Here is a 26,178-nt window from a genome sequence, read left to right as displayed (position 1 = left end):
TATCAATGTATACATCTTAAAGTTGTTCACCTATGTATATTCAATATCAATGCCCATATTATCAAAGGAAATAAACACTTGATGATTCGACAATCTATTAAAAATATTCTCATTATGATGCAAACTTTTCAGGTAACAAATTTTGTAGGTATAGAATTTTTCAAAAGTTCTCACTGAAATAATTTTGAAAAGAAGACTTCTACTACATCCTTATACCAAAACAAAACCAATTTCAAATATTTTTTACTTATTTAAAGTATAAATACAAAACTCATCATTTCTCCAGTCTTTGGCCCTCTTTCTGAACACCAAAAATTGAGCATCATTTGCGGTTAAAGTTCATATAAATAGACAGACAATTCCTGTTGCTCTAGTTTTGAAAAATGATCAAGATTACATAGTTTTTCTTTTTTTTTAATTCCATTTTAAAATAATATTTTGACAGACTTTTAAGATTTAGCCTTTCTTGCCCTTTTTGTGGATATTGCCTATCAAAAGGGCCACAAATGAAGATTGATGAACAATGGGCAAACGATTTGGGGTTTCGATCATTAAACCTCGCCTCTCAGTCATCACATTGAACTACTGACTCGATGGCTGACTGCTCCAATTTAGTTGTTTGTTGTTAGTTGTTGGTTGTTGCTTGACTGATGATTGGTGTGAAGCCAACGGAAATCAGCCAACTGTTTGTTGTCTGTCTTTTTTTGTATTGTTTTTGTTAATAGAAGACGGCAACAAATGTTGGCACATCTCACACACACACACACACACACACACATAAAAAAAAGTTACTTTGAGTTGTCACTTTACAGAACTAGAAAAAAACATTTGATAAGCATATGTGTAAGAGAGTGTGTGTGTGTGTGAGTGTGTGTGTGCTGACCATGGCATACATGTGCATGGCATCGCATATGGTAACACGAGCAGCGTTTAATTCACCATTATTATTATTATTATTATTATCATTATTGGCTGCAGCTGACACAGAAATGAGCCTTTTCAATATAATCAACATACCTGATGATGAGTTTCTAGCTGACTTTAAGTATATACAATTCAATATGACAATGAAGAATTCTGTAATTCTTGTAATTCTGTATGTAATGCACAAAAAAAAAAACAAAAACGGGTGGAGACCAAGTCATACTTGAATATAATCAAACAGTCACTCGGAAAGGAAAAGTTGAAAAATTGATGATCAAACAGAATGCATATCTATAATTAGTTCCTCAAACTTAAAACTATAAATGACTATTTGTAAGTGATATTCTATATTAAATAATAACTTCTATAGCAGCATTAACTGAAACCATTTCTATAGCTAAGGAACAGGAGAAAAATCCTTCGTATTAATCTTTAATTTGATTTATGAGTGATTTATAATATTCCCGTTAGTAGCTCCTCAAATCTTTTAAGTAAATGCAAGAAGGATATTTTTGAAGGCTTGGATCAAAGCATTTTTTATCTATTTCTTAACTAAATGTCTCTTTACTAATTTCACAAACGTTTTAATAACATAAATTCAATTATTTCAAAAGTCTAGAATAATACTTACTTCTTCCTTCTTAACTATATTGTCTAAAGTATGTTAACATGGGTCAAAACTCAAACCGTTTTGGAATTATCTATTAGAAACCTATACAAAAAAAAAACTAATAACAAATAAAAACATCTGACTAATTTTATAATGCCCTCTGCAAGGGTATAAAAATATTCAGAAGTACTCTTTGAGGACTTTTTAATTTAATATTCCTTATTTTTGGATGGCATGGAGAAAATATTAATCTATATGACGACTTATTGTTCAAGGACTTACAGTTTTGAAAGTATATATATTCAAAGAGTATACTCATGTCAGTTTATTTTGTATAGATTTCAAACCATTGTTTTTTTTTTCTTATAAGTCTTTTAAATAATAATCATTACCCTTATGCTAGGAACTGAATTGACTCATAAAGTTATAAAAAACAACGTATGTATGTAGGTACATAGTCATCATTGAAATAAACTTAATTTTTCTATAGAATATTATTCTCTACATATTTTTTGCCACACTTCTTTGTCATATGCTACTCTTTGTTGCACTTTGTTGAATGACTTGAACAGAATTGATAATTCCTTGGGCATTTATCTTTGTCAAAGGTTCTCTACAATTTGTTTCACTGTGTATTGATTAGTTGCTGATTAAAATTCATCATTGTCAGTTATGTTGAAATCAAATGCCAAAAAATTTAATGCGGAAAACGTATTCTATGAAACTTAATCTAGGCGGGCATCAAAGGTCACTCAGAAACGCACCAAAAACTTGGCGAACAAAAGGTGTACACAAAAAGGCGAAAACCAAAACTGTTGATTACAGCATACTACTAACAATAATAACTACCCAAACTAACTGCTATGGCGCTTTTGGTTGAATAGCATCAAAGACTATTACCCCACTGATGATGAGTCTGTGAAGTCTACAATCCAGCACTCTCACCTGCCTGCGTCATCATCATCATCGTGCCCCACGGGGTAATGATGAAGCTGTCAGCATGTTGTGCCCCATTGTCTAGCTAGCTCCCCATAGCCATAGTCGAGAGTTAGATGAATACTTCTCCATCTATCATATGCATAACGGCCAACCACACACACAGGTAGACAGACAGATATCCAGACCCATAGATGGATGAATAATCAGTCAGTAAGTCAGAGAGACAAAAAGACAGACCAGACAGACAAGGCTTTTACATAAAACACGCTTGCAAATTTTCATGTGCGAGTTGCCTATCAGAGTTGGCATTTGGAAAATTTTCTGCCCACCCACTTATTCGATATTACAGACTCCTCCTCTTCTCTCATTATGCAATCTATTAAACCCTTTATGATGTTTTGTTGGTCAAATTTTTCAAATGGCTAATTAATGCAAAGGCATGAGCCGAAAAATCTGAAAACTGCAAAACTGGTGCAACAGCAAAACTAAATGCATTCTCTGAGCCAGCAACCAGTTTTGGTTGAAAAAAAAAAAGTCCAACAGGCAAAAGCAAAAGCGGATGCATTTGAGACGTTGATAATAAAATCCCATAAAAAAAATCCAAAACAACAACAAAAAAGCAACACGAATTGTGCAAGTTGCCTGCGAAAATGCCATTCGTTAATTGAATTCGTTGTTTATTTTCATTTCAGACTGCGGGGAATCGATTCCGAGGCTCTGGTAGCCATGCCCATTTGCAAGAGTTCGGCGGCAAAAACCGCTGCGGATATATCCGCCGATCATGTAACAGAAGCAGCCCAGGTGAAACGGACACGCGAGCAGGCGTATTTCAATTCCTATGACTTCGACGCCATCGAAGTGCTGCCCTACGATGAGGACGAGGATGACGAAATGGAGGCGGCCAGTAGTAGCAGCAATGATCAGGCTCCCGGTAGAGGCTATCCAGTAGAGAGTTCAGCGAATAAATTCACCTATCTCCAGCGCTTGGGTGACTTTTTTGTACGCCATGGCTCAAAGGATAATGTGGCCAATGGCGATGCAGCTGGAACAGGAGCAGCTGATGCCGGATCATCAGTAGCTGGCAATGATAACTTTCTACTGCCCCGCGCCATGCTCAAGTATCAAAAGTAAGTATAATGTGGGGCTTAAGTTAAGACACTTAACTAAATGCTACAGCGTGTTGGCTAATGAAAGATTTTAGGAAGTGTTTAGACCAAAAGGAATTCAAAAGAGGAGGCACAGAAAAATATTAAGTGTCTAGATTATGATATGATGACAAGAAATGAAGCTGAGTTTGCTTCAGAGATAAACAACTTAGCATTAGAACGGTCTCTTTTTGTCGATTCATGGTCACACTTTGATTCAGTGTTGGTTAACATACGTGTAAGCTCACTAAAAGGGTTAGAAAACACATTTCAAGTGATCAATTTTAAAGTTTTCATTAATTGAAGAACAGATGAGCTGAATGATCTGAGTTTTGATTTCATTTTCGTACACTAAGAGACAAAAATTCAGACGTTGTAAGTTGTTGTCGCCTTTTTCTACCTACATTTATACACAATATTGGCTTATAGACTTGGATTTGAAAAGGAAACAACATTTATTTGTTGTGGTCACACTTTTGTTCAGTGTTGGTAAACTGAAATTACAAGATCTGCTCACCGAAAAGAAGGAATACTAGTTTTTTTTCATATGGAAATGCATGTATTTAACTGAATGTGGATAAGGATCTTCGATTTCTCTCTCATCTCAATCTCATTAAGATATGAAAATTTGATACTTCTCTCTACTTCTTTTATAATTAAATATACCTATCTCACCTATCTTCAGTAATTAATAAGTTTCTTAATTTCTTGTAAAAGGTTTCGACTAGTAAAAAAAATTCTAAATTATTGCATTACGGCACTTCTAATCTCTCTAGCATTGACCAAGTGTCGGTTGGTGATTTAAAAGCATTTTCCTTAAATTGATTTGATGGGCATTTTCAGCTAAAGCTTAAGACAATTAGCGTGACGCTATTATGCTGCCACTCATAAGACATCCGAAAACCATCAGGTCGCAACGACCTTCAAAATACGACAAGATACTACACCAAATGAAATCTGTTCAGTTTTTAAATGTTGAATGGGGGGACGGGAGGAGGAGGGGGCCTAAAGCTGTTGTAAATGCAATTTAATTATCAGATTATGGGTGAACTACCTGGGTAGTGACTGCTCAAGATTTCACGGTTGGATGGATCAAGTAGCAGCCAAAACCAGCATATATATTTGTTTTAATTATGCTTTGGCAAGGCAATTAGCAGGGCATTAAGATAGAGATTAAGATCAACAACAACAATAACAACAACAGCAACAGCAGAGAGTAAACCACTGTGTCAATAGCCAATCAAATGAAGCAACTTGCAACCTGCTGTAACTTGCAACCTGGTGTTGCCTGGCGGCTATCTACGTAGTTGGCTGGCAGCTGCAACAACTACCAAGTTTTATTTTCATTTTTACTGCAACTATGTAAATTATGGCTGCAACGAAGTTCAAGTTGGCTCGGCCAATGCGGTTTTTGGCGCCTGTCGTCAGCCTTCACCTCTTTTCTGGCGCTGTTGTTGAGAGACGCCGCCGCGGCCGCCACTTGACTTGGCTGTCGGTCGGTCAGTCAGCTGGACAAACAGACAGACAGCTGCAACAATTACGTTTATTAATTGAAATTAAAGAAGCCACCACACATGCTTCTCGATGCCATCAAGGCCAATTCATAGTAGTCTTTGCCCGTTTTGGTAAGATTTTCAAGTAGGTATTTATCACAAAATCCAATCAAAATAAACAATTACAAATCGAAATAAATATATAAATAAAAAAGCATATATATATACGAATGTATGTATGTAGATATATGCATTAAATCGTGCAGTTTATTGTCCAAGCAATTGTAAACTAATTGCTTAATATATTTTACATATTTACATATATGTATTTGTATATTATCTACTCTCAACTTGTGCATATGACCCACAAAATTGTATGAACAAAAAAGTAGCTAAACAAATTATGGAAATTGAACATTTAGCTGGCTAACCATGATAAGATTGTTTAACAAATGCCCCCTGTCAGTAAAAAAAAAAAAAAAACAAACTTATATCGAGAAAAGAGCAATTTACGATGCAAACAAAGGCCGCAATGGCAAGCCAAATAAGTTGGCATCAAATTCTGAATTCTTATCTCTATATAAACAGATTTCATGTACCAACTGCTATAAATGGCAAAATATGTTTAATTTAAATGATTTTACATGATTCTCTTTAGCTGTGGAATTTATCACCAAGTTTGGAATAATAATTGTAAAAAATTTGCATTTGAATGATTAAAACTTTAGATTTTTTTAGAATTTATTCAGTTTTATAGGTAATAATTAATAGAGATTTAGATGATCTATGTAATCAGACAGAAAGATAGGCATAACTATGGTAAATACTTATATGTTTATGGAAGGGCTAAATTAGGTCTGTTGTCATTTTTAATTCCAATTTCAAGAGAGTGACTCTTCTTTTACCAAATAAATTGGTCAACTTGAAAAACTGTCTTCGTTTATACTATCATATCTATCAGCAAACAGATTAACTTCTCAAATCCAAAACTATGTATGTCATCATACTAAACTCCAACTAATGCTAACTATGCGTATATAAGCAACTTAGTTGATGATTTTTACCATTTCTTTAAGGATAAAGATTTAGGTAGAAACTAGGAAGACTCTTGATAGTTCAATAAGTCATGTGAATAGGGATTCCAGGGAAAAGGAAAACAACCCAATCTTTATTCGTTGAATTCAAAATATGAACTGATTTTATTTACAAAAGTACGGAATCTTAGTCTCTAAGAGGTAACAATAGTTTTTAGAAGATCTTATTCTAGTATGACTCAAACCCACGTATTCGAGGGTTGAAAAATTATTACTATTTAGGGTACGGCGACGGCCACTTGACATCCTGCCGTTATGATTTTACGGGTTAGTTTAGAATTACAATTCCTGCTTTTTCCACACCGTGTGTGGCTGATTGTAATTTTAGTCATACGCTAGGTTAGTTGTTTGTGACAAGAGTAAAGTTGTATTATATTTTCTTTAGTGCATCTGATTTGGTGAAGCTATTTCCGATGAACACAATATTTAATCTTAAACATCATGAAATAGACATCATGAAATGTTTATAGATAATAAAATATCTCTTGTCAATACATAGTAAATGAAAGCTAAGGTAAATACCAAATAGGGATTAGAAAACTTAATTATATATGCATTTACCAGGAATAGTAGATCATAGCCTTCTTCTTTTTAAAGTTGGAATCATTTTTCAAACAAGATTTTAGGTAATTATTAATGAATAATCTTTGACAATTTCCGAAAAATGTTTTAAATTTACGATTTTCCAATTAAAAGACAATCTGATGGCAAATTTTCACTCTCATTCATACATTGAAAGTCAAAATATTTTACATCCCCTTTCATGATTATGTCTTAATCCTGTCTTCCATTCACTAATTAAGTGTTCCAGTGGAGACTAATTTCGGGTTAAATATCCTTCAGATTAAATTATTCAATTTCTAAAGAACTTCAAGAACAAATATCTTAATATGCAATCTATACAAATATCCTTGCTAAAAATTTGCACAAAAATCAATTGTTAAGACCTTTTGAAATCAAAGTTCAATATATTTGGCAATTGTTTGCATTTAATTTACATTTTGTTAACACAAGCTTAACTTTAAAGTTCCCCTTAACAAATAGAAGTGCTAACAACATATTAAATAAAATGTTGTTAAATTATATCAATCAAAAATCCGACAAGTCTGACAATGGATGAACCGAAGGTTCAATAATATTGCTCTCAACTTGATTTGGCCTGGGCCCTTTCGCCCCGCAATTGAAAGGCAGTTAACGTTCACGTTCCATTCACATCTTATGCATATTAAGTGAACAAACAAGCCAGAAAGATAGTAAACAACAAAATTTTTGCCCAACTCTATCAACAATTTGCACAGTAGCTGTTGGTCTTCCCCGCGTGGCAGAGGCTTTTTTTATGTTGTGTTGAATTGACCTTCGCCAAAACGATCGAAACGATCGATTGATGCGTTTTATTGGCCCATTAGACTAACCATCACAATGCAGTTAGACGGCAGGCGGCAATTGTTGTGGCGGCTGCTTGTTAATTTGTATTCAAACTAACTTTGGCTATGCCAAGGTCAACCTCTGGCCATCCATCTTATTGGCCACCAAAAAGCATGTGCGAAATAAATACGATAAACTAACGATTTAATCACTAGTAATAGTATGTATATATAAAATGTGATTTGTTTTTGATTGATTTGCTATCGAGCAGATCGACCAGTTTGAGTACAAGTAGAAGAAGAAGAAGGACAGAAATTTTGAAGCAAGGTGCAATTTGTCTTGCCAACAAGTCAACAACAATTAGCAGAAAAACAAAATTAAAATAATACATACATACATACACTATATCTAACCATGGTGTGGCCCATGTTCGTTCCGACATGCAAACGAGGCTGAACATTTTAATTAACACTAGTCGAAGTCGAAAAATGAAATAAAATTAAGTACACACACACACACACATACAAGATTGCAAAATATTTCATGGAATAGCGCCTAACCTTGTCGATTACATATCACTCACTCACGCAGAAGACAGAGAGAGAGAAAAAAAAATGAAATAAACGCATCGATAAACATGCAACCAAGTAGCCAAGTGCCACTGCCACCATCCAAACGGAATTGACCACCAACCACCAACCAGCACAAACCACCAAACGAAACCATCGACCAGCGAACTTATCAATTTTGGGTGCGTAAACGCACCAAAAGTTGTTCATGCCAGAACAACGACAACAACGAAACCGTTGGATTGCTTTTTGGGGGGACATTACGCAATTCTATCGCTCATACGCCGTGTGTATCGCCGTTCCGGTGACCCAGTGACGAGTTTAGTCAGACTTGGTATAGAACGTTACATACTTTATTCTAGCATGTAACTGATCGTAAGTGAGTTATTAAAGCTTTGCCACTGGCGCCAATTCTTAACATACAATATATACATATATATGCAAATGCCCCCTTTGGGTTGGCAAAATAAAACTCGACAATTCGGACACGAGCTTATGTTAGACCAAGAATTAATGACCATTGTGCGTTGTACATAAATCTAATGATTGGACCAACTTTTAGACACTCACACACATAGCAATCAAAATCTTAGCAAATGCAAATTCGTTTCTGGAGAGATTGCTTTTTACTAAAACTAAACCAAAAGTCTTTTCTATAGATAGCATTTATGTATATATTAGCTAAAGTTAATAAACGAAAGACTCATTTTTGTAAAGGAAATGTAATGAAAATGTTGCGCGAAGAATGCCCAAGACATGTTTTATGATACAGAATCTTTAATTTTACCCACATAGACCAGAACGCGTCCTGAGATAATATAATGAGTTATTTGTTTCTGCTTAACAGATATGATTGAAGATTGCATATTGCCTTCGAGTAAAAAATATGCCTATCTAAAAGCCCCTTGAAGTACTAAAACCTATCCACAACTAAGGCTTACATTTTATTACCATGAGCTACCCTTCAAAAAGGCATTCAAGTATCCTGATTCAATGTTTAAATCAACATTTCAAGAATTTTATTACCAGCCTAAATATGTTTTTATACCATTTTGCGGTTTAACAGGTTATGATCTATTAAATTTATCGTTTTAAAAAGTGGAAACCACTTATCGCAGAATATACTTAATGCTAACTGATTGATTAATTAATGACAAATGGATTGATTTAACCAATAATTAAAGAAAAATGAAATAATTTTTAACTATATTATTAGAAACATCTTTAATTATAAACTTAAATAACATTTACCGTGCAATACATAGATCTTAGGATAAAGATAAGCACTGTCTCATAAAGAGAGAGAGAAAGATCATCATACTAAAGGAGTAATTTTAAGAGGCATTCTGTGACTGACAATTGACAAATGCCGATGTGTTTAACTAGCTTTTTCTACAATATAAAGGTTCTTTACCATTATACCAATCCAAGTAGACATTACGTATAGTATCCGTGGGTAAAATTTTTTAAACTGGGTCAGTTATTCCTCAATCATCCGCCCCGTTGTCCAGGGTTTACTCTCTAGTGTGAAATTTGCATGACCAAAACTAAAAACAAAGCTTGAAGTAAAAAGAAGGGATTGTAACAGTAAAAGCTTCTTACTGTTTGATTAAATTCATATCTTAAAGATCTTATCAAGAAGGTTTCTCAGATTGTTATGAGACCACAAGTCGGGCTTGAAATTCGTTAGATCTAAGAAGTGGCAAATGTAATGAAATTAATATTATTTTGCAATAAGTAGAGTGAAAAGAGCTCAATCAAGAATAAGTATTTTGTACTGTAGAGTATAACTCAATTTTTTATCATGTTATTCTTCTTTACAGAAAATTCTGCGATACAGTGAGCCAAACGAAAATCTGTTGTTTGCTTTTGGTCATTTTTTTTTGAGTACAATTAAGTTGAAATCTTTTTATTTTCTATTTGAGGAGCATCTTGAATTTCCATATAATTTCACTTACTAACATGAAAAAAACTTTTTGGCAAATTCAATTGAAATAAAACAGAGAAATCTGTCGAATGTATTCACTTAGATTTATAACTAATCAAAGTTTTAAACAAGAAACAGAAAGTTAAATTTTTATGGATCCTCTCTTTGTGTGGCCTGGCACATGGCGCTTGCCACCTCTCTCTGGGGGCGGTTGAGGGGGGATTGTTGCGATGGCTACCCATCATATGAATCACTCCTCGAAATGAAATTGCAAAATCCGATTTTGCATCTCATTTCATGGCTCAACAGAGAGAAACCCAACAACAACATATGCAACTCTAACTGTAAAAACTGTAACGAAAAAAAAAAATCATTCAAAACAAACAACCAAAAAATAAAATCCAAAAAAAAAAGAATTACTAAAACCGAATTGCAACAGTCACTCAAGCTGAAATCCTGTTTAGAACGAGTTTATTTGAATCGGAATTGAAATTTTTTATGTTTGCGAATTTAATAAAATTTTATGGCCAAAAAAACAGACCAGACAAACCAAAAAAAAAAAAAAAAGGTTTAACAAACAAACAAACACATGGCAGAATGAAAGGGTAAATTTTTGGGGTGAGGAGGTAGCCAAAGGAACTGCTAGCCTAGTTAACTGACAGGAATTGCCACTGGAAAACCACTTTTCCTTTCCCTCAATACAACTCAATGAATTTTCACTCTCATCTCACACTCTCACTCTCTCTTTCTCTGACTATTTTTAGCAACCTGACAACAACAGCAACAGCAGCAGCAGCAGCAGCAACTTCAATGCCATTGACAACGCTCTCTGGGATTGGAATGGGCCACGAGAAGCCAAATGAGCAGACGGCAACAGCAGCAACAACAGCTGTTGCTGGTGGAATCTCTGTTGGCAAGAAATTGTCCATTGCCAGCAGCACGCACAGTTTGGACTCTGGCCTGGCCATGCCACGAAATGTATCTGCAACAGCTCAACCAGCAGCAGCGTCGACAGCGGCAGCGGCAGCAGCAGTAGCTGGCAATGGTTCACATTATTCCACCGATAAAAGTGGCTCGTCCGGTTACTATAGCTCGAATGTGTGCTCCACTTATTCGCTGGACGAGCACATCTATTGCGAACCGGTCATAGACATCCTCAATGCAGCCGCCGAGCAAGAGAAGATCAAGAGTGTACGCCAGCGACCACAATTGCAGTTGCCCCTGAAAGAGGCAGCAACAGCTGCAACAACATCAGCAGCAGCAGCAGCGGCAACAACAACCATTTCAGATGTAGCTCAGTCCAGTTCAGTGATTAGTCAGCGTTTGGACATGCAAGATGCGGGATGCAAGGGAGTTGAGGCAAATCCTAATGGCAATGGCAACGACGACGACGAGGATGAAGCCAACGGAGAAGAAACTAAAACGAATTCCATTCTCCCTCACTATAGCAATAAATTGCGCATTCTGGAGACGAGCATTGAGAATCTGGATCGTCACTTGAAGACATTTCCCAGTCTATATGCCCAGGATCATATAGTCAACTTCATGACAACAGCAGCAGCAGCAGGAGGAGGAGCAGGAGGAGGAGTCATGGTCAAGGCATGTAATAACCAGGATTTGGGTGAGAAATTAAAGGCCTACAATCAATTGCCAACCATAATGGAACAACAGCAGCAACAGCAGCAACAACAGGTGGTGGATGATTCCCTAATGGACATAGATCTGGATGCCTTTTTGTTGAAGCCCAAGCCCAAAAAGGAAACCCTTATGCAGACTGTGGCCAATAGCAGGCGAGGCATCGATAATCCCAGTTTCCTGAGCGATGAACAATTGGAGGAGAATAATTACAAGTGTGCCAAATATATCAATTCTTGTCCAGAAGATGCCTATCGACTAGAGAGCGAAGAGGCCGAAGCGGAGGAGGTGGAGAAGACCTATGTGAAACGTTACGAGGATCAAATGCATTTCCAAAGCACTCGTGAACTACTCGAGGATGTGCGAGATAAGATACGCCTTCTCTCGCATGTCACCCCGTCACCCTCACCCACTCCCAGGCACTCACCCGACATACCCAAAGAACTGGATGGCATGATTCAAACACTGAAACAAGAACTCGAATCCTATTTGCAGCGAATGAATCAGCACAGCGAACTGGAGCTACGTCAATTGTGCAGCGGATTGGGGCGCCAGCAGCATGTGGTGCGCCTGCAGAATGCCTTCGAGAGGAGACGCAGCTACGCCGAACCCCAACTCAATGCGTACGAGGCGGTACGCGATGGCGTCCTCATCTCAGCCAATGGGCGGCCGCTCAGTGTCCGTGAACAGATCATGACCATTCGCTGTGCCAGTGATCCCAATTTTAAGATGAAACGCAAATCCATCACCGAGATCTTTCCGGCTGCCGAATGTTATATAGAATCCGAAGTGACTACCACAACCATGTCGAGAAGTAATACCCCCACACCCATATCAACACCTCAGCTGGAATTGGAGGCTCTTCATCCGCCCCCTGGCGGGGCAACAATGACCACCACCATGGTGACCCAACTCCAAAGGAATCTCACCTTTCACAAACCCATCCTGAGTGCCGAGAATGCCCACCTGGCCATGGGTAATCTTGGCGTGGGTCATGTTCCCAATGGCAAAGAGCAAAAGGCCGAGAGCTCTGCGGAATGGCATCGCAAGAAGCCAAGCATCTGGGAAATGTACTATGGAACGAATCGTTTGCATCAATCTCTGCTCGGCAAACAACGCAATGGCAATGAATTGGTCATATCGAGTGCCCAGCCAACTTTATCCTATGTGAGTACAACAAATTCTTATAACTGATTATACAGGAGCTAGGCGTAGATACTTTCTTTAGATAGAGCTGGTCTGACAGAGGCTTATGAATATGTTTCTCTAATTCTCTATTTACTATCCTAAATTTATCTTATGGGTGATACTGTGATGGACTCGTTCGAATATAAACCAGAGGGCCGGGGCTAACTTTGACCGCGCCGAAGTTTGTATACCCTTCCAAGTTTATTTTGTTAACCTTACCTATTGCAGTTAAAGTGGAAAACGTTTTATATAAAAAGTCGTAGTATAGGAAATAACGAAGTTATTGATGAAAGTCACTGTTTACCACCGATTGTTCCTATGGAAGCTATATGATATAGTTATAGTTGTCTTTCAAAGTAAATATTTCTGGGGTCAGTGGAGAATCTTAGACCACAAAAGTCCTTAAATTGAATAGAAGAAATCTACTATTCCCAATGCAACAGCAGAAGCAGAAGCAACAAGGGCAAGGTTAAAATCGTATGGGATCAGGCAGTAGGTTCAGCTGGAACGTCTTCTCCTACTCCTTCTACTTCTTTTTCTGCAGCAACTTCTCCTCAGTGACTTGGAGCTTATCAGGGCTGGCAGATCACAATTTTGCAAGTTTTCCCAATTGAAGTAGATATTAATCTATTACATACTTGAATTACTTTCCAAGAACATCTATCCATCTTTACATCTAAGATAGAATGACTAATCGCCAGTTCGGTAAAATGTATACCCAAAAGATAGAGAAAGAGAAGAGAAACATCGGGACTAATCTAAAAGACTGCATGATCACACTAGTCCGTCCTTATTTGCATTGCATCACAAAAATTCCATCTTCATGGGATAAAACTAGGCGTTTTACTCATTTAACCCTTCAACATAAAATAAGTAAGTTCAGGCCCAATGAAAGAGATTAAAAATCATATAACAGTTTTTTTTTTATGATTTAACTGCAAACGAATGGGTGAAGGGCCGCCAATTGAAACTGAAAAGTGATTTCAAAATAATCCAACGCCCAGTTTTCGTGTTTTTTTTTAGCATGTGCAGATAAAGATAGAGACTAGCAGCAAAAAAAAAAATAAGTATACATTTGATGTCTAGATGGATGGTTAGATAATTATGTGTGTGTGTGTGTGTGTGTGTTTGAGTTTGGGTTTTGGGCCAACAAGGCGTATGATTAATGCCTTAAGTTAATTGCAGTTAAATGGCTTCAACATTTCTAGCTCGAGGTCAAAACGAAACCAAATTGGCCAGAGTAAAATAAATTTTTAGGTTTTTGGTTTTTTGTTGTTTTGGTTTAATGCATTAGAGGAACGGGGCAATGGATCATCATCATCTTATTATTATTATTATTAATTAATTATTGCCAATGAGTATCGATGGAAAAAACAATTATTCAATATGTAGATTCTTATGCCAAGTGCAATTTTATTTTTGTTGTTTTTTTTGTTCGAGATCGTGCCGAGTATTTTATTCATCCTTGGCCGCAATGTGAGCCATTTTGGTAGCGAGTTTTTGCGTGAGTGTCTCGACTCGAATTGACTCTGACAAAAAAAAAACACCCGCGCATCTTTATTGACGTTGCCGCCATTACAACCCCTCCCCCTTCTTCGCCTTCTTCCACCCATTCACCCACTTAGCCACCTTCTTTTTGATGGGATTCCATTATTATTATTATTCTACGACAGCGGCAATATTCAAGATATTATCGCTACTCTGTCATTGGCAACGTTTTTGGCATCTGTGATTAATGATGTGGCTGCGGATGGATGTGCGTGTCTGTGAGGCTACTGTGCCAGTCTAGAATCGATCTACTTGAGATCGTGCCAGAGAGACAGGCTAGAAGGCAAAATTACAACTAATATGCAGGTATAACTTAATCTGTCTAAACAAACTGGTTAAGGCGGTTTTTTTTTTTTTTTTGTTTGCCAAAATCTTGATTAAGCCATCAAAAATTTGTATGATCAATTATGAACTTCCTTTATTCTTTTAGGCATTTTATGTCTCGTTAGGCCTGTTAAATGTATTTCCTTTGGCAAAAATTTCGCATAAAGTTGAAGTTTTTAACGGTTTTTAAAGATCTATTGTTAAATTTTTAATTCCTTTTTTTATTCTTAACTGAATTCTGCAATAGTCAATATTAAGAAACAACAAAACTTATGTAAATTTTAAACTACTTCTGGAATTTATAAGCATAAGCGGCAAGAACACCAATATACCAAATTTCCCAATTTTTTAAGATATTCTCTAGATTATAATGTGTAAAACCGATTAAATTTTTAAAAAATTTTGATTATAATATTTAGGATTTTGCTACATCAGAAACTTCTTAAATTTTGACCAGCAAATAAGCCTTCTTGAGATGAAGCTTCTAACAAAATAGCATTCTTGATAACTAAAAAAGAACTTAAGACGACTTAAGTTCTTATATTAATTAAAAATTCACGAACAATTTCAATCAAATACCAAAAATACTTTTGCTCTCTAAAAGCCAACTTATTACTCATTTGCTTTTGGCTTCCGTTTTCTAGTGTCTGATATCTTTGATATATCTTTTTGTCTCCAAGCATACGTCATCTTTATATCAGTTTGAATTCGAGGGCTGGAGCTTATGCAATATCCGTTGAATGCTTAGAATTCTCAATGAGTTTTCACTCTCAATGGCAGCACGTCGGTTTATTCACCTTAAGCGTTAACATTTTTAATACCTGCATATATTACTATATTTACATATAAGTAAATACCTTAATATATATTTGAACTTGAGATTGGTTTTGGCATACAAATCAAACAGTTAAACAACCTGCCAACAAAAAAAAAAAGGGGCGAAAAAGAAACAAACTGTACCAGTTAACCTTAAAATTCCGTTAAAAAAGGCGGCAGACCAACTTAATTGCAGCACCGGGGCATGCAACAAGTGGCAAAAACCGGAACCCTATGTCTACTACCACAAAACAACAACAATACCAACTAGTCGGATGACCTTTAAGGACGTTTCGATTTGTTTATAGAGCAAGGAAGATACCTACAAAACAAAAAGGAAAAAAAAAAAACAAAACAGAAGCCGTCGAAAAAGAGAAAAACAAAAATTTAACTGAAACCGAAACCAAAACTCGTCCCACGAACGAAAATGAAAACTGAAAAACAAGTTTACACACATGAATGCCAAAACGAAAACGCAGCGAAATGTAAGGCTAGCTAGAGCCGATATATATATAACACTATATAAACCCATCAACAGGGTCGTCGAAAGGGGAACTTTTTAAATTCATACTCGAGGTTTTTGAGAAAGGAAACAAACTATGGAAGGATCTAATGAAATTTTATTCCATCTATGCTTTTGAAATGATGTTTTCGAAATTTGTAAAACTTAAATCAAAAATTTTATGCCAAAACCTTTTTGAAGGTATTCGTTTCTTACTTTTTATCAGCTTAGAGTTAATAAGGGACAAAGAAATATCAAGTCGGTGAAATTAAAGACAAACTATGCAGCTTAATACTCTAGTTACTCTATGTCTCTATAAGTATTGGAATCTATTTTATATTTAACGAATTACTTTATTCATATTAAGTTGAAGTAACAAACAGATAAGGTTCTTATAGCTTATGACTAAATGATGTCCTTCAGTCAAGTCAAGACTTCAAAGAGTAAACTCTAAAGCAATTCGTGTTTGCCTGACTAAAGAGAAAGATGTTTGGTAATTAATTATACTTAATATAATCGACTTCCTTTAGTATAAGGATGATCCTGATCCTGATAAAACAACTAAATGAATATATTAAAGAACACAAATTTTAAAAACTAATTAATTGTAAGTTTTTTAGCAACTCATTGAAAAAGTTTCTGAATTTTTTGTTTAACATATTTCTTAAACATGTATTTTGTTTCTGTTGATTTAGTAATAAAATTTAAAGAAAGTTTAAGAGTAAGAAATAAAAATCTAAGAAGTAAATCGAGCTATACGTATATTCGTATTTGATCTATTGATATAGGTGATATAGATTACGTTTTCCTCAAAACAGAAAGCAAAAAGAATTAAGATACTTTCTTAAGATTAACCAAATTAGAAAAATATTTCTTTTGTTTTGTTTTTTGTTGGATTCATATATAATATTTATCAGAGATTCTTAAAAAAAAACAAATTCAATAACTCAAAAAATCCCTCCCTTTTTAATATTTCAAGTTAATTACTTTTTAGTATTACTAAATATATTAGAAGACTTTTAAGTACTTCTTAGCAATTGAAAGTATTTTCGAAAGGGGACCCAAACAATTTATCTACGACTCTGTCTACCCAACTACCTACATATGATATAAAGTGTGTGTGTATATAGAGGCAACATTCAAGTTGAGGCTGTGCCACAAAGTGTTGCAATAGTTGAGATGCAGAGATGCAGAAATGTTAGCAAACCATAAAAAGAGACAACTGAACTGGGTTATGCCTCAAGAGCAGGCCATTGGTTATGGAATTGTCGCCTAGTCCAAGGCGGTAATTTACTAGCCCCAGCTCCCTATATGCAGCAGTCCAAGCCAAAGCCTTTGGGGCCAACTTAAAGTTTTTGGTTTTTGAACAATTTTCATTGGCATATGCCAGCCAGAAGGTGAGATAGATAGGAGTCACATAGAGGGGTAAGAGAAACATGTGGGGGAGGGTGATTACATAAGAGATAATTGCAAATGTGTAGACCAGCAGCAAATCAAATTTCATTTACATTTGAGCAGCGAAAGGCAGTCAAAACTCAACTAATTAGTTAAACAATTTATGCAATCCCCTTTCCTCCCTTTCCGCCGCTTCTCTTAATTTGCTAATTTATTGTTACAAACGTTAAATTCCTTTGTTGGCTTTGTCCCTCATGGTTTTTGCATTAAAAACTAAATGGCATAACAAATCTATAATTATTAAGTAAAAAGTCAACAGAATAAAACCCAAATTCATACACACATGACTCTATATATCTTTTGTGGTTTATATATATTTGATCTTACACACTTTGAGACACAACATCACTTATTGCCACACTTCATTTCAATTCACGTAGAACTGTTAATTTCTTTATAGACAAAAATAAAAACCAGTTAAAATAAAACACATTATTTTACCTCTTAGCGCCAGCTATACAAATTATTTTGTTTTAGTTTAGTTTCTGATTTCGGCAAGTTAACATTTATTTAAATTTCTTAAAAATGGGACAAAGATTGAGCGTTCCCAAAGAAAATGTAAGTTCAAGTGAAGTGACAAAGTGAAAAAAGGAATCGCTTGAAGGATTAACAAATCTACACACAAAGTTGTAAAATACAAGTTTACCAAACAAATTAAAGTGACCAATTTTAAAGCAATATTGCGCTAATATTTGAAATCCATGGGGAATACCAATAACAAAAAAAATCGTTTATATTTATTTAGCCAAAACTTCTCCCCTTCTCTCCGTCTTTTTTTACAAATCTAATGACAAATCCATGCCATCTAAAAATCCCTGAAATTTTTATTGATCAACTTACTAATGTTGAATGTCTTTTTATAAGAAATTCCTCCAATTTTTTTTTGTACTTCAAACCTTTTAAGTATTTAAGTGAATCTCTAGTAAAGTCCGAACATTTAACCGCAAATCAAGCACAGCGGGAACCGTGATCATAAAGGCGGCTTTACCAGGGCGAGATTTAACCTTTGCACTTTTAGTTAGTTGACCTCTCCAGTGATAAACATAAATATAAAGAGTAGACAAACAACAGAAATAGTCATATAGAAAAAAGAGTAAAAAATAAACAAAACAGATAAGTAAAGAAACTCTTTGAATAGCATAAAGACAAATAGATAATTCGTAATACCTATTTTTCTCTGATCTATAAAGTTCTCGTTTTATCAGTATTATTGCCGAAATCAAGGAAATTCTTAAAAAAAAATGTTGTAGGACATTTCTTTGGCCGAATCATACAGCAATTCTAAAAGCCAGGCTTCACGTTTCCTAAGCCTTGTAGCTGTAGCGGCTGGCCAGTACCACAGAAGAATCTCGTGTTTCTCATGATGGTGCAGTCCAATATACCGAGATACATTCAGTTCCCAACAACCTTTCTTAACCAATCTTTACTGCTATGCCAAAAAAATTGTTAAAGACAAATAAATTTGTATCTTGATTTGAGTGAATCAAAAACAATGTGGAAATAAAAGTGACTTGGTTGTTAAGTAAGCCAAAAGGCATTCAGAGCACTTAAATTTTGATATCATTTTAGCAACTGTCTGAAAATTAGTTTAAAAACTTTAATTTTTTAGTCTTTATTGAAATTACAAATTTATATACTCTTCATTTGACTACTTCACTTAGTTAATTTTACTCGAATTTCTTCTCTTCAATGCCTTTGCCTAACATGGCGCTAAACTAAACCCAAACTCAAACCCCAAAACAAAACTAAACCTAATCGGTCATCAAAAAAGAAAGAAGAAGAAAAAACCCGGCCCAAAGCTATGTATGTAGGTATGTGTGTGGATGATGTTCATCGTCATGTATGTATGTTGAATCGTGCATATGACATGGATTTCCCACAACAGCAGAGAAATACAAACCCATCTCCATATTTAAACAGATTACATGCAAGTTGTGCCAAGTACGTGTTAAAATTTGTTTTCTCTTCAAGTGATTTTTCAACTTTACGACTACACACACACACACACACACTCATGGGCTGAGTGTGAAGAGGTGTAGTAATAACTACATTAAACTTGGCCAACTTCCAACCGAAAATAATAATAATAACGAACAAAAAAAAACGCATTTTCAATGTCAGTGGAAAAACGTGTGTGGCAAATTAAAAAGAGTCAAGCATTATGGGCAGGTCGCATTTTCTTTTGAACTATGTGGGTAAATGGCCAAATATATGGCAAACTAAAAACTTAAAAAAAAAATTAGCAAATAAAGCAAAAATATACATATGTATGTATGTATATTTCAAGGTTATTAACCATATGAATATTTGCTGGGAATTTACAGCATCATCTTAAGCGTCAAAAGTTGAACATCATTTCGAACTCTCTCAATCGGTGCATATGTTAAACGAATTATAAACAAGAAATTTACTGGGGCATTTTGGCTTGGATACTCTAACCAAAAAGGTTACATTAAATTATTCACTAACGAAGAGTCAGGTAAAAGGTATATCACCATAACTATTACATATATAGGTTCATTGAAATTGAAGTAATAGATATATTAGATTTTATGCTGATCGCTTGAGCCATGGCAAGCTATTTTGGTGCCTCGATTCTTCTCACTCCAATTAAAACAAACTTTTGTTATTAATTATTTTTGATAGTTTTTTGTTCTACTTGCAACTTGCAAATCTGTTATGCAATGTATAAGACTAGATAATATGTCACATATATGACTTTATTTGGCATATATAAGATATAAAACTTCAGTTGTCGTAACAATATGAAAGAGTATTAAAAGAGTTCCCACCAAGCAATTTTCTGAACAAATGCTAATTGCTAAAGAATATTTAACTTTATTTTTATGTTCTATTCATGTCAATTTAGAAGACTGAATTACATATAATCGAAAATCGATTCTACATGTATAATATGTTATTATCTCTATTAATTTTAAGAAAAATTGATCATTAGTCCTATCCAGGCTGAAGTAAAATAGGTTTATATTCACAAAATGTTGCCTATGGGCAACGCTGGTTTTAGGATATTCTTCTTTATATATTTTCGAAATCGGCTGAACTCTTTTGTGTTCTCAAATCAACTTCTAGTAGTTAAATCTTTGTAATCCTTTTAAAATTCACCGTTTATACCAATAATCTAATTCATTTCAAAATTATAAAACGAACTTCTGCTGATAATATAACTTTGGCTGGGTAAAGTTGACTTTGCCATAATAAACTTAAATAACACCCACGAGATGATCATTAGAAAACTCCAACCAATATTTGGTAAACTGAACAAATTGCGAAATCCGTTTAAAAAATATTTTTCAAATGGAGTTAACAAGGGAAAATCCCTCTTCACATTTTTAGTCAAACATTTTGATTAACAGTCTTCTGTTCCCTTTAGATCACGCCAAATGGGGAAAACCTTTTTTTAAATATCTTACAACAAATGTGTTAATTAACAATTGCCCAAAATCTATTAAATGATTTAGCTTATATCATCGAAATGCTCAACAGACTGAGAAAGAGAAGAGGCTATAGGCCAACTACTGGCTAGACAGACATTTAGTCGGCTAAAGTTAGTTAATAAGTTAGTAAGTTGTTGTTGTTTGTGTGTGTGTGTGTTTGGCATCATTTGCAAATTAGCCAGGTAACCAAAATTTTGATGATAGGTGTGGCTTGATGGAAGGCAAGTGTGAGTGTGATAGGGAGAGCGTGGGTTGGGGGGGATTACTAAACGGGCGTGTAAATTCCCATTTATTCAAACACATTAGAGATGCTTCCCTCCTCTCAGCTCAATTTACTCATCATCTTCACTTCAATTGCACTTCATTTGCCTTGCCAAGCCAATAAAACCGTTACACACGACTACACACAAACAAACACACATACACAGATAGAGAAAGACAGAGAGCAAAAGCAATGCGGTAATTTCTCCCCCACTCTCTTACCCCTCTTGAGACTCATCGATGCTGGCCGATTACGTCGGTTGCCTTTTCAAAAAGTACTTTGACTGATAAATAACTGAATCTCTCTCAGTGTGTGTTCGTTTGTATGCGTGTGTGTGTGTGTGTGTATAATAACAACAGCATCACTAACCTCAGACAAGCGCCAAAGGGAGCCCCAAGCAATAAAGAAAAAAAAAAAAGAAAAAAGAAGCCGGAAGGCAGCAAAAATACCGCAAAGTTGTTTTCATTTCAATTTCTCATTTCATATCTGTGTGTGTGTGTGCATGTGTGTGTGTGAGTTCGATATAATCGAGTGATCACCCAAAAACAAAACAATGCAAAAAATAATATATATGTACATGCATGTATTTACCTAAACACGACGGCCAACAGAAAAGTTCCAAAAAAAAAAAAAAAAACCAAAATGTGAGAGGGCTAACCTAGAAATTTTTAAATACATGATTTTTAAATCGACAATAACCAAAGTAAGTGGAAAGAGCTGCATGAATGATAAGTATTCATCGATTTGAATACTTATCATTCATGAAAGTTTCAGTCTCATAATGAATCGAATAAATCAAGCCAAGCAATGCTCAGATAAATCGAAAAAATAATGAATGAATGAGACGAATGAGTAAAAATTACAAATTTTTTAAAATTGTTTATTACGTAGTTTGTACTTCATATTAAAATTAAAAGTAATTTAAATTATTTCGATTTTATTTGGTGTCGTAAAAGTCTGATATGTGAATTTAAACCATCATATTCAGGGAAAGAATTTTGTATAAAGGACTAATTATTAATAACATTTATACATACATTGATGACTTTAAAAACTTTCAAAATTTCTAAAGATATTTCTTTCATACTATTTTGATGTAACGACTATTTAGTGCTAGTTGAAACTTCAATATTAACTCTCGTTACTACATATATGAATACCTTTATATAAATAAAACAAACAAACAAATAAACAATTGAAAACCCGTCACCATCACAATGAAGTGCAAAAATGTTTGCCACAGCTCAATTACACACACATACACATTCACACACCCTAGATGCACATGTGTGTGTGTGTCTGTTGAAAGGCACTTTAAACGCACACAAAAATTACACTTGAATGCCCTTTTAATGACTACATTGCGTATGAGCAACTTTCACTTACCTGATGAATATATCTACATATAATTCATCTTTACTATTTTGTTTTTTTTGTAGTTCAAAATAATGCCATAAATAGATTTTTGCTACATATATCACAATTAAAGTTCCAAACAAAATAGATTTAGTAATGCAAAAAAAATAAACACCGAATTTATAACAATTTGCATGCTGGGGACAGACCATTAAGACACAATGTTAGAAATAATGATTGTGAAAAATAGTTTTCATATTCAAAGAGACAGTAAAATAGCATTTAGAGTAGAAGCATTAACCACAATACTTCAAATTTCTTATGAGTTCTCATTCGTTATCGTTTTAGTAGTTAGTTTTTACAATTTGGCAAGAACGTGCCAAAACTTTCATTGGTTATACGAGTCGGTACTTAAAAAGCATCTAATTTAATTACGCACAATAACGATTTCTACAATTAAGATGATGTATGTCAACTGCACATATTTTGGGGGAATTTCCACAAATTAAAAGCAGTTTCAAAGCAATCAGCGAGTTGCCAGAGTTTTGATTAAATTGCAGCTAGGAAATTAGTGTTGTATAACAAGCTTAATAAAATGGCCTAGTAATTGACCGGAAATGCCTCAGCTAGAAAAAGGATGCAATGAATTACTAACAATATAATTGAAATTTCAGTGTGAAAACAATTATAATATAAATTATTGAAATTTATATAATGGGATATAACGACATTAAAGCGTATTTATTTAGGGAGTTCTTTTAATTACAAGATCTACTCACTTAATTACTATATAACATATGGTAGGAAAAGCCAAAAACATCCAAGTAACATAAAATTCCATTAATTTTTATGAAACATATGCATGAAATCCATTTAAAATTGCATACTAAACTTTTGTTTCCTAACAGGAGAAAAAAGGTCAATTTCAAAGTGCATAAATGTATCAAGCACTTTCAAGTATAATCCCTACTTGCTATCAAGTAGATCTTTTCTGATAAATTTATAAGATACTCCACACACACAAACACAAGCTCAGCCACACCCAAAAGCCACACACACACACACACATACAGATACACATTAGCTTAGCCAACGGGCGGAAATGGGTGCTGCTTCTATCGTAACGTATCCTGACTTCCTCCTTTCGATGGTGCCGCCTGTCAAGTGTATGTGTGTGTGTTTTCACATTTTGTAGTTTTGCCAATGGAATTTCAAATTTGTGGCATGCAACACATTTGTGCCTCCAACCACAATGCTGCAAATTCTTTCACAAAGTGAAATTTAAAATCAAAATAAAAACGAAAAAACCCAAAGAGTTTCATAACCTTTTCGTTGTAACAAGTTTTAGTGAGAATCAACAACAACAACAACAGCAGCAGCCCAAAAGTTGTCTGTTTTGTTTTATACTTTTTTTTTTTGCTTGCTCCCTCTTTTTATAAAGATTTCAAGGTTATTGTCGCTAAAAAGAAGAGAAAAAAAGAAAAGAAACAACAATTGAGACGACAAAAAACAAAATGTTGATGATGATGATGATGAGAGACAACAATAACGACAACAACAAACAAAAGCTCAGTGGGTCAATTTTTTTTTCTCGAAGAGGCCCTTTTTCTGTTTTCTTATATGCCCTTAATCCAAAAAGAGTCCATCAGTTTTTTGAAGAAGTTTACAAGTGAATTTTGACATTTAATAACACTCGAAGGAAAGTTTTAGATGATTAAAATAGGGTACCAGTATATTGAAAACCTTAAGCTATTTATTGAAATCTAGCTTAACTTAAGCCTTTCGTGACTACTGGAATAAAACATACCAACAGTTTTTGAACTGTTTTTCTGTATTAGCCCAAAAAGCCTCAACCAAGTTTTAAGTGTCTGTTTCAGTGTTATCAAAAAAGAAGGCTAAAGATCACCATTTATCTAAAACTTAGCAATGAACTTCAATTAGTTTAGTAACCAAATTTAATAAACGAACCCATTTTTGAGAATCTCTTTATATAATGATTTTAATAATGTGCTAATAAGGATTATATATCCCAGGATAAAGGTGTGATTTCCGGATTTTCAAGTACATTTGTAAGTTTACAAATGAAATTTCACATCGTAGTATTCGAGTATTGTGGGAGAAATCTTAAAATTAAAGCATAAACATCTAAATCCTAATAAAAAAAGTAATTATTTTTGATTATAATCAATCAAGCAGCAAAATTAATTTTCTTAGTTGAGTACAATCAAATTAATTGTATTTAATTTATTTAAAATCCTAAATTTTACTACTACCTAAACCAAATCCGAATATACACAAACTCTATATCAAATAGAGTACAAAAACTTCGACTTGTAACAATATCACAAAAATATTTGAACCTTTTTTCGAACCACACCTTGTAAAAGAGCGGCAAAAAGAAACAATTCTGTGTGTGCTTTGATTTATAACAAACATTTTGACCTAAAATGTTGAACCAGTAACATACATCAAACAAATATTGAATTGAATTCAAAAATAAGTTTAAATTTTGCATCATCAATGCCAAAACTATCAACGGCCTAGACAGATTTACATAGAGAGATGAGCAGTCAAAAATAGCCTCAAATTTGTTAATGAACATAATTGCCGAGATCTTATATAAGAAAAAATTCAAATACCAAATGACGAATTTTAAACGGATGTTAATCATTTATCATACACGACTATATCAATCATTATTTATGACAATTAATTTGATTTTTCTTTTGTTTTGCAGCCCTCCTCACGACCCGAATCGGACTTTACACTCGATCTACCCCGAGCTGAGCAATTACGCCTAAAAATGGAAAAGGAGAAGAAATTCCGCCAAAGATGTCGCTTCATTACGACGTTTCTAAGTCTCGTATTCTTCCTGCTAACCGTAATGGTAGTCAGTTTGGTTTTAACTCGCGGCAAACGCATGTTTGGCAGCATGATCTAAATCTATAACTAAATCTAATTACATCAGATAGTATATCTATATATATAAATATATTACACAGCATATTATGTAGTCCATAACATTTACAATACAAAAAGCAGAAAAAATGCAATTATTTAGAGTGCCAATCAGCAAAAAAAAAAAAAAAAGAAAAAGAAACGATAAATTGTTTAGCCCTAGTACACAGTATTGTTAATAAATTATTTATGTGATCTTAGTCATTTAAGATTTTTGTCAGAGTGCATTTTGTTCTGTATATGTGTCTAGTATAATGATTTGCATGTATGTATTTGTGTATGAATAACGTTTAAAATTATATATATGTAGGTAGGGTTTAATAATAACTATATATACTTATAGACATTATATCAATTAACTAGCGTTTGTCAACAAAAAAAAAAACAAAAAAAGTGTTTAATCTTTGTAATTTTCAAATGTCTAGAGAATGTCAACAAAAAATTCAATCAAATGTACAATTATTTAACTATATAGAACGTGGAATAAATGAAGACATTATTAAAAAAAATAAAATTCTTACTACTAAGGCTCCTAAAGATTACTAATTTAATTAAATGGAAAGCTAATTGCTGTAATTTCTTTTGAAGAAATTAATTTATTTCAATGTTTTAC

General features: G+C 34.3%; 1 protein-coding gene across 1 annotated transcript in view; it reads left to right on the top strand.

Annotated features, from left to right (window-relative positions):
* Positions 1-25,871, top strand: part of LOC6640434 — a 41,997-nt gene extending 16,126 nt beyond the window's left edge. Inside the window, exons 2-4 of the mRNA XM_002063511.4 lie at positions 3,166-3,600; positions 10,831-12,868; positions 25,345-25,871. Of these exons, the coding sequence (XP_002063547.2) occupies positions 3,200-3,600; positions 10,831-12,868; positions 25,345-25,548 (2,643 nt within the window). The 5' untranslated portion in view covers positions 3,166-3,199 and the 3' untranslated portion in view covers positions 25,549-25,871. The remainder of the gene's footprint in view (positions 1-3,165; positions 3,601-10,830; positions 12,869-25,344) is intronic.
* The last annotated feature ends 307 nt before the right edge of the window (positions 25,872-26,178 follow it).

Source organism: Drosophila willistoni (assembly GCF_018902025.1).
Source record: "Drosophila willistoni isolate 14030-0811.24 chromosome 2L unlocalized genomic scaffold, UCI_dwil_1.1 Seg196, whole genome shotgun sequence".
NCBI lineage: Eukaryota > Metazoa > Arthropoda > Insecta > Diptera > Drosophilidae > Drosophila > Drosophila willistoni.
The sequence above is the reverse complement of the archived record's forward strand: the minus strand, read 5'-3'. Positions and strand labels throughout refer to the sequence as shown.